Source organism: Astatotilapia calliptera, chromosome 17 (assembly GCF_964374335.1).
Source record: "Astatotilapia calliptera chromosome 17, fAstCal68.1, whole genome shotgun sequence".
In the NCBI taxonomy this organism is placed as follows: domain Eukaryota; kingdom Metazoa; phylum Chordata; class Actinopteri; order Cichliformes; family Cichlidae; genus Astatotilapia; species Astatotilapia calliptera.
Window position 1 is genome coordinate 7,645,396 of NC_137438.1, and position 10,540 is coordinate 7,655,935.

The following is a 10,540-nucleotide window of genomic DNA, read 5'->3' on the forward strand; positions in this document are numbered from 1 at the left end:
AATGGTAAATGAGCCTAACATCAAGAGAACCATTAAATCATTGAATTATTTTTATGAATAAATGTGAATATGAAGATGACTCCTTGGTAATATGAAAATGTCATTCTTCTTGTTTCACTCTCTCAGCCTACTCTCCCGGAGGCGCGTGCGCAATTAGCCCATATTGTAGAAGTCTGGTGAAACATAACAGCTTCCACATGCACCACTAACTGCACGTGACCTTATTGTATATTTTATATTAAATCCACCACCTAACCCATCTATATGTTAGAATTTACTAATGAAAGGCGTCGGACATTTATGCTAAAAAACATATTTTCCGGACATAAACTGAGATCTTGCGCCGAGCGGCAAGATGCTCAAGATGATCAGGCAAGTTGCCAAAATCTCTCCTGAAAGATGAGAACAGCTTGGAAGGTGGGCAGGGCAGGGCAGGTATAGGCGTTTATAGGGAGAGGGAAACGCTTTTGCTGTAGATTGGGCTTCCCCGAAATCTTTGCGGATGAGTCCCGCGCCAGGAGCTCGGCATTGTGGCCCGGTCTCCTCTCTGCTTCTTCTTGGAAACGGCGTCAGAGAGCAGCTGAGCAAAGGCTTAACATTTCAAACGTCTGGCGGTAGGCTGTAAAGTTTCCACCCCGAAAACAGTGTCATGCGGCAGTAGCAGTAGGGTTGGTGCAGGACACCTCGGCACATGCCTTGGTGCTGTAGGAATGAGTTTTCTGTAAAGCTTTGCGCACAGCCACTCCAAACCAGGGGCCTCGTTTTTTCTCTCTCTCTCTTTTTTGTTTGCTCGTTTAGGAAGGAGCTGTTCTGTTTCTGTTTACGTGTAATTATCCTGATTGAATTGTTACATATATATTGGAAGATTTCTATTTAAACACCATCCTGTTGAAACTGAGCTGCATTGTATTGTGCCTCGAGAATCCTGTTTAACCATTTGCGTAAAGGTTAACTCAGTCAAGCACCAGGAAAGCAGATTCGCAGCGGAACTCCCTCAGTATTAGTCATAGATGTCCGCTCAGCTGGGAGGAGGCCTGCAGCCGGAGACCACAGTAAAACTTGAGGAACTAAAATCTGAAGAAGTTTTTGATGTGACAAGGCCTGACGGATGTCCCAGGGATAGAGGAGAAAATAAAGTGGTTCTGTTCCCGGAGGGACAGCAGCAGCAGCAGCCCCAGATGAAGCCGCGCAAGATGACTCGCAGTCCAAAATGCGCCCGCTGTCGAAACCACGGCGTCGTTTCTTGTCTGAAAGGCCACAAACGCTTTTGCCGCTGGAGGGACTGCCGCTGTGCCTGCTGCCTGCTGGTGGTGGAGCGCCAGCGCGTCATGGCGGCGCAGGTCGCTCTCAGACGGCAGCAGGCTGCGGAGGTGAGACGAGCACAGGGGCAGGTCAGTGAAAGAAGAAAGATAGGGGGGGCAACCAAAAACAAATAAAACAAACAAACAAAAACGTATCCATGGCATCCTGTAGATGATTATTATGGAGCAAGTACGCACAGTGTATGGTTGATGAAAGGGCAAAATCAGTAGGAAAGCTCCCCAAAAATTGGTTCTGATCGTCTGGACTAGAAAAGCTGAGGATGAGTCTGAGGCAGTGAGGGTGACAACACGTTTTAATATCACCTTTGGATAAGCGTCCCTGTATCTGTTTCTATAGAAACACAAGGGGCATATAATACATTTTATTAAGTCGTTTAGAAAAAAACAGTTCACAGTCTGTGTTGTAGAGATAGCACTACTGCTTACTTTTTCACTCGATACAATAATTATATATCGAGCAAGGGACAACTTTTTAAAATCTCGATGAACGTGCAGAACTATATCTTTTATATTTTAAATGCTTACATTGTTTTCATGTAACAGCATTTATATGCTCAAATTTGAAACATTTAAGCCCTGTTTTGTTTCTAATTTGAATGAGTGGTTTGAGCTTTAAAGAGAGAGCGTCAAGTGCTCATTAGGATGACAGAAAAGAAATATAAGAAACCAGCTCAGTGGGTTATATCACAAATAAAAAGAAAAGTGCAGAAATGAAAAGAAGCAAATGAGGTAATATAATGATAATAATAATAAAATCCCATAGAATAATGAGTGCCTTACTTTGCTAATTTGGCATTTATAGGGAAAATTATGTTGATTTTATTACTGCAGACAAAATTCTAAATCCTCCTTAAAAAAATCAGTTTAAACTAATTATATACATATGGTATAATAATGGATTTTATAAATAGCAGCTATAGATACAACTGGGTACTTGAGTGCTTCTTTGCGCAAAATAGCATACCAATTCCACATAGTTAGCAATCCTAGTAATAGCAGTAATGCTGGAGTTAAAAGGGCAAATTCTCTCTGTCTTTAGTTTTAATCCCAGAGATTCTCCTTGCCTCTTACATCATGTACTATTTTCCTTTAATTACCTTGTGAACGTCTGACTGTAAGATAATTGTGTCCAAATGTCTTATTCCCGTTCATATGTTTCTCTCAGGGCAAGAAGGGGGTCAGGTGTGCAGCTCCACTGCGCAGAACGGCATATCAGTGTTACACCAGAGCGGCCGAGTCGAGCATCGTGGCCAAGAGCATCCTGCAGGGTGAAGTTTAATTAGCGTCTCCTTTATCGCGTCTTGCTTTATTCCCAGCTTTTCATGTTCTGTACATGAATGAATCTTTACGTGTAGACAACTTCTGCTTTTGATTTAATGATATTTAGGTTCATGCAACATCATAAATTAAGCTTTCCATGGAGCATATCATCATTCACCTGCTCTGTGCTGACATGGTAAAGCTTTTGAACGTCCTGTCAAAGCTGGAAGAGAAATAAAATTGTGCAGACGTAGTTTCCCTGTAGGTTTCCTCCAGCTTTAACCAGTAGAAACTCAATTTTAACTCTAACTGGCATTGTGGGAAACAGCTTTTTCCCCCAAATAAATGTATATTTGTCCCCAAATGGTGACAGTGACCTTCTCAGTGACATTTGCAGCCCCTGTGTAGAAACGTGTAATTGCATTAGCATTTGCAGGTCCTTTTGTAGTCAGTGTGCCACGGGTATTCCTTCTTAGTTTGGCTAGACACACTTCATTTATCCAAACAAACCCCCCATCATCGAGACGTCACTATTTCATAACAACAGGCCATTATTGTAATACACTGTGTGCATTATTACCTGCTGGCTTGCAGTCAAGACTTGCTGGAGGCTTTGTCTTCTTTATAGCCCTCTCTGTCTTCCCTGCGCTCTCAGTAAAGCAACAGTGACGCGGCTAACCAACTGCATTATTAAAATAATAAACAACAAAGTGCTCAGACATAAACACAGCAATTAATTGGTCGGAACAATATCATTATCCATAAATTGACTGCATAAACAAATGTGTAATGGCAATATGTGGCTTTGCTCCCACGTTCAGGGATCAAACCTGCTGTGCCTCCAGAGGACGACACCCCTTGCTGGTCGAAGCAGACGCAACGTGACCAAACACACTTTATGTGCCCCTCCATCAGCGCCCGGATGAGGAAGAGACGAGCGTTTGCAGACAAAGAGCTGGAAAATGTGATGCTGGAGCATGAACTGAGACAGAGGGAGCTGCAGAACGACCTTTTCCCCCCCTCGGCCCTCCTTCCTATGCTTCACCCTCCCCCCTTGCCCATCTCCCCTGGTCTCCACTGCTGCCCACCCAGCAAGGATCCCACAACTGAAGGGCAATCTAGCTATGTGCCCCTGTGCAGATACAAGCCCTTTTATGAGTGTGACTTCCAGCTTTATCAGTTTTTTCCCCTGAAGAGCAGGTACTCCACAGGAAATGACTATAATGACTTCTTGTTATGTCAGAGCTCCCAGCAAAGCAGGCAGGAGAAGGAGGTGCAGAATGGATGGAAAGACAGCGAGAAGACAAAACAAGCAGAGGTCATTCCTTCGACATCCATACAAAGACTCCGAAATGATGGCAAGGCCATGTCATGTGCTATTCCTGTCAAATCCCCTCCAAAACGAGCAGAAATAATGGACTCAAATGGCTCTTCAACAGTCACACTTGCTATTTCTGCATCAGATCAGAGTGTCCTGGGTCAGCCAGACATCAGCGCACCCAGCAGGACTTTTGATCCCAGACCTTTGACAGCTAAGAGCTGGAGCTCAGACACTCCTGCCGCCCAGGCAGCTCCTCATGCCGACTCTGTTAAGAGCCCTCACGGCGGCTCAATCAGGACTCCGGCTGTGAGGCCATTACCTTTTTCTGTAGAGGCTTTGCTGAGGGCCTGACAGACCAGAGCGTTCTGCAAGCAGAGTATAGTGCATACTTTATTATGCACAACCCAACCTGAACTGTCTGAATATAATTACAAAAATTGATTTTATGGTACAGGTTTGGAAACGCTATTCTGTAAAGTGCCAAAAGTGAGAGATTTTTTTAAAAACTATTTCTATAGAGTAAAATCACAGTGTTTGTGTTTTTTATTTCCATGAAAAGTTATTTTACTATATTTTATCTATTGAAAAAAGTAAAGCTAAAAGATATGTATATGTGCTACAATACCATATTTGTATTTCCATTCTGGGCTAATTACATCTTGCACCATGCATACTTTGAAAAAGTGTTTTCTTTTTTTATCATCCCATGTCAGTAGTGCCATAAAAATCTACTGAACCACTCTGTCTGGACTGTCTTTCATCAGTCACGCTTTATTGTCTTTATCCTCAGAAGAAATACACAATACAGACATAAAACAAAGCCAATGAAAAACTCAAGTGCTTGTTGAACTTGTGCCCATTCCTTACTCGATGCTCTGATTTTTAACTTGCAGTGCAGATGTCCCTGGCTGATTTCTCTGGTGCTCTCACAGGGCTGTTTAGGGTCTAAACAAGGTGCTGCTGCTCAGAAATAGAGCACCAGGTGAAGCTGGTTGTTTGTCAAGGAGACAGTTAAAGCACAAAGACTTTCATAAACAGCTTAATATTTATCTACTCCTTTTTTTTCACAAAAGACTAAATGCAATGTGCTTTAAATATTTATCAGCATTTGATAAGCTTTGTAGTTCTTCAGATGAAATACATGTTGCCATTCTGACATTATGACTGTATAAATATTGATCACACAGCACGCGGTTCAATATTTCACACAGTATCATTTCATCACACCAGCAGACTGAGGGGATATGGGAAATGCTCACCAAAAGGTTGACTGGGAGGCTGCCAGTGTTGCCTAGGCGACATTGTTCTTTATTGTATGCTGAGCCTGACGCCAGCCGAGTTTGTTTGAACACGCATTTGATCTATATCCGGTTTTTACTTCTTTCTCTTCTCCAGTTTTTTTTGTTCTGCTCTGTAATCTCGCAGAGATGGAGGTCAGATACTTTTGACAACTCGGGACCTTGTGGCGTCAACACAGCGGTGATAGCGCAGAGCCTTTGTTTGCGAGAGTCTACCAGCATATCGGAGTGCCTCTCTCCCCCGTGTCTTTTCACAGACAGACAGGGAAGGGAGATTGGCACAAAAAGGGGGAAAAAAGAAGATGAGATTTTGAGCATGCAGTCGCAGAAGGTGGGGCGTCCTGTTTTATTGCGCGCTATCTGTGTCATTTTTTTTTAAACAAAAATTAAAACCTGTTCTTTTCCAGGGAACACAAATGGTCAATTTCACAAAAGATACACATCAGTCACTGAGAGCTGATAATGACTTCTGTAAAGAATAACACAAATGATCTAAATCAGCTTCTCCTCACCTGGAGGAAAAAAGCTAATTTATCTGCTTCCTTTCGTTTTTGTAGCGTCCCTGTAGCCAAGCTTTGTGTCAGCTTAATAGGCAGTGAGTGCTCTGAAATGTCAATCACTCTCCAAAGATCTTGTTAGGACTGTGGAAAAACAGATTAGCTTTAATTATACTCTGTGCTCTTTTCATATGATATTGCACCTCCAAAAAAATCCATCCAGAAGCAGAAGACTGAACAGGTTTCACTGCATTTAAAATACATTTCTGCAATGGAGGTCACTTCATGGGCTGAAAACTGATGCTGGTGAACACATCATATTGCTGGACAAATACATGTTAAAACTTAAGCCTCCCTCAATATTATTTATAAATAAGATTCAAGTGCTGCTGCATTCTCTGGACCCAAATTAGTTTAATGCAATCCAATCCAACTTTAATTATAGGGAAGTTTAACAAAGTAGATCAGTTAAAAGAAGGCAATAAAATACAAAAACACATATTAAGATGCATCGATAAATAAAAATAAAACAGAAAATTAAAAGTCTGATGAGAAAGATTGAGATGTCAGAGGCAAAGAAACTGCTCTGTGGTATGATAAATCTGAATTTGAATTACGATTGGGCACATCCAGGAAAAATGAAGAAAGAATGTGTGTGTTGGGGAGGTGGGAGGTGGTATTTGGTATTAGGCCAGTTTGCTGACAAAGTCATTCCAACAGGTTAAAACACGTTTTTGAGTCTTCTCAACCCCTCTCCTTAATTCCTGCCCTCCTCCTTTGGTCGGCCACCTCTTGCACTCTTGCGGTTCAGCCTTGCGTTGTGTCTCCTTTCCATTTCAGCCAGATCAATTTCACTCAGTTCAAGGTAGAAAAGATTTGCTGTGGCATTTCCTGTAAGTCTGATATGTATATTTTCATCTTACAGACTGCATCATTATCAGCAGTAGGAACAGTAAACGTTGCAGACACTATAATGCATCAGCCAGCAAGAGCTGATGTAGATGTGACAAAGAGCAACCTCTAGTTTTACATGGATTAAAAAACAATCAAGTTCACCTCCGATCAAGGGATTGTTATTATTATTATTTTTTTAATAACTACACTCCAGCCTCACTTTCAGATCTGACTGACACAGCCTGAACTCTCTGCTTGTTTGGTATGACCGGTTAGCTCCCCCCTTGGACAGCTCATCAGCAACATTTAGTATCAGGGCTCTGTGGAAAGCCTTTGATCGTCCTGCCAGCTCCCCTCATTACAGAACGAGAGTGGGCTAAGAGCATATGTCTTGGCCCAGCAAGGTCATTACCCCTGGCACTTCTAAAAGAGACACAATCTGAATTTAATGGTGTCGTAATAAGATGTGAGGGCAGGGAAAAGTACTCTTCAGGTTGGTGAACATCCTCCGGTCTGAAAAGAAATAAACAGAATTCCTACTCACAGGGTCTTTAGTAGTGATCTTTTTGGCCTGTAAAAAATAAATTCATTTGACTAGGTGTGAAAACTCGGGTATAAAATTGAGTATATTTGGATAATAAATACTGAATTTCAAACATATTTCACTGAAACAAAACGGTTTGACTGCTAGCTGAATGTTTACCCATCCAAAAGCAAATAAGGTGACAGAATTCCACATCTTGCCAAGAGCCTGAATACTACTACTATTACAACATATAATAGGAGCTTAGAGCTAAGATTGGTGTTTTGGGTATATTTAATTTTTTATCACTCAAGTTTTATTTTTTTTATTACTTCTGAGTTTTCTACAAACATAAACCTTGTTCATTAAAAACAAAAAATGTATTAAAAAGTAGTATTATACATATTATAATCCTTCATGTCGGGCACACAACACACAGCTCTGGGCAGAGAAGAAAGTGCCCTTTTTCTCAGTACAAAAACTCAAATTTCCTGTATGTTTTATGTGTTTGTATATCTCCAAGACACTATATTTAGTGTTCTGATTAATGTTATCATTACATTCCAATCTGCATTCCCTCCATTTATTTTTAACAAGTAGAATGCAACATTGAGTATCATGGTTCAGGGCAGTGCGTTTGATCTGTCTGCCAACTTGCACTTTGGATTTGTTCCTCTCCTACCCTGCCCTGCAACAGCCCTGCATGCTCTCTGGTGTTTGGTAGCCAAGCCTGACTCAGAGATACTGGTGTAGGGTTTCGTCGCTTACTTGTGTGTATCTGTGTAAGTGTGTGTGTGTGTGCTGCATGTGTGACAGACAGAGGTGCAACAGTCTTGCAATGATTTGTAGATGCCGAACAGTAATGAAAGCATCTTCCGTGCTATACTGCATGAATCAGCTCACAGTGATTTTGATGCTTTACAGTGACCACTAAAAATACAACAGTCTGCTGGTTGACTGTTTCTAAAGCACAACTGAACCCAAATGATAGAAAGGTGTGCCTTCACCTCTTTGACTAAAAAGCTTAGTGTTGCATTTCAATCACAGTGGCCGCTTGAGTAATTTCTTTAGATGTTAGAGAACCATGCCAGGAATCAGTCATAGAGGATTTTCTAAATTTAACCAAGATAACTGAGATCTTTGTGTTTTGTTGTTTGATCTACAGAGTTTAAATTTTTTTTAAGTCTGGCTCATAGTAAGAAGATATATGATCTCTGCAAGTGTCAGTTCAAGACATGACATGAAATACCTTATGAGGGATAGATGGTAAAAACAGAAAAACAAGACAAGATCAATAGATCACCAGACAGCCTGCCTAACTCTGTCTGCACACACCGATTCTGTGCACCGCAGTCCTTACTTTTAAATGAAGGACAACTTTACTTCCCCCCAAGAAAAAAGGGGGTAACAAGCCAGGTTTTCACAAGAAACAAAAAAATGCTTATACTGTTAGTATATTTAGGTAATTTTTGGCAATTCATAAGTAAGCTTAGGTAGTGCATGAGCATTTCTAATTATAGCATAACTTCATGTATTTTACAGGAGTGAAGAAATAGTTACGTAAAAACATAAGCAATTCATTAATACTCTGTAGTAGTAATGGGTGATTTAGAGGAAAGGAGACACAATTATACTCTACATAATTTTAAATACTGCATAATTTCTTGGTAATTTTGAGGAAAAACAAACAATATTTCCCCATCTTACATTGTAAGTATGCTGCACTTTTATTATGGCGTGGGCTAACCTTGCCTAACTTACAGGAAAGGAGACACTCCTGTACACCCCTTTTAAAAAATATGCTTGAACAGTGACTGTGAAAGAATAAATATAAGTTGGCTCTATCACTGTAAGATCACATAGCAAATTTTCATATTTATTTTTCTTTTAAGTTGTTAAGTGACAGCACATTTATGTTGGTAAAATGAAAGGACAAGGGAGTAATAGAAAATCCATCATGCACATCTATATAATGAATGTTATATAGATGTGTGAGTGAATGTGTTAAGATGAATCCACTCCATATTACATCCACCGACCTGAAGAATACCTCGTATTTTAGATGTAAGATTGGGAAATGTTTAATTTTTGCAAAACTCTCATGAAATTGCACACTGCTTCCTTTGTATCCTGTAAAAACCTATTCTAGTGTACCAGTATTTAGGTATTTGTAGGTAAATGCATTTAGATTTCAAATAAACTAGAATTCCATTTAATATATGGGGAATTGCACCCTTGCTTGTGGACCATACAATAAAGTGTTACCAAAAAAACCAAATATCATTGCTTTGTGTGATTGTGATACTCAAGGCTACGTTTGTTCTGCTTCAGCAGATTTATTTGCAAGGATCAGACAATTCAGTCACAGGTGAAAGTGGTCTGTTTTTAACTTTTCATACTACTTTAAGGTAGCAAATTCTCCATAAATTCTGTCATCGGAAGACAGAAACAACAAGGCTTTAATAGCAAACAAGAGTCTGGTCTGCCCTGTGACACAGACATTCCTAATTGAACATAGTTGGGTTCCCGTCTGACCACCGCCACCCTTCATTTAACAGAAGAACAAACATACAGGCTCTCAGCTTAAAAGACAGCTCTGTGTGTAACCGAGTCTGCTGTGGTTGGACTAGAAATTTCACAGCTTTAAAAACATCTTTGAAACAGGCAGTGTAGAGTTCTCTCCCCACTTACCCCCATCCTGTAGTATTTGGGATTTTCCATCCAGTGATGTGTGTGTGTGTACAGTATTTGTGTGTTCGCATATGTGTGTGTGTGTGCATAGCGGCCCTGTCGCTATTCCAGCGGCCTTGGGGACGACCGAGGGTGCCCATGGCTGCAGCTGTGTGGCGATCCAGTTACCATCACATGGTGCAGCTTGGCTCCTGAAGAACTACCTCTGCAATATTAGAAACCGAAGGAGACCACAAGACCGCACTTTCTCTCAACTCTCATTCTCTCTCTCGCTAGCTGTCTCAGCCTCCAAAGAGCGTTAAAACACTGAAGGAAAAACTGAAACAACAGCCTGCAACAAGCTTGCAATCATGTGTAAGCATAGCATCAAAATTATAGTGAAAATTATGCAACTTTAATCATTTGTCCAGAACTTCCTGCTGTTTAATGAATCATTTATTGAGCCACAATATTGCAGCATGCCCAGGATGGGTTTTATATGAGCTAAGTTGGATGGTACTGAACGATGTTGCTTAATCCTTTTTACCCCTTTCCTCCTCATTAATATGCCTTTTCCCTGCTTATCATTGCTCATCCCTTTCCTTCCCTAGGTACAGAGAATGAGGTACTTTTTGGAGAAGTGAACCCAAACAGAGCGAAGGGGGGAAAGGGGAAGAGTGCCGTAATCTTTTTCATCAGATATGAATGTTTAGCATATAAATACATTGTAATGCAGGTTTCCCAAAACCTTCTAG

General features: G+C 40.8%; 1 protein-coding gene across 2 annotated transcripts; it reads left to right on the plus strand.

Annotated features, from left to right (window-relative positions):
- Window positions 1-236: 236 nt before the first annotated feature.
- dmrt2b (doublesex and mab-3 related transcription factor 2b) lies at window positions 237-4,642 on the plus strand. Of its 2 annotated transcripts, none has more exons than XM_026147304.2 (3): window positions 237-1,391; window positions 2,488-2,590; window positions 3,404-4,642. In XM_026147304.2, the coding sequence occupies exons 1-3, from the start codon at window positions 1,011-1,013 to the stop codon at window positions 4,252-4,254; spliced, it is 1,335 nt and encodes a 444-aa protein (XP_026003089.2). In that variant the 5' UTR covers window positions 237-1,010; the 3' UTR covers window positions 4,255-4,642. The 2 variants fall into 2 exon arrangements, with proteins under 2 accessions (XP_026003089.2, XP_026003090.2); XM_026147305.2 differs by having other exon boundaries at window positions 237-1,370.
- Window positions 4,643-10,540: the final 5,898 nt, after the last annotated feature.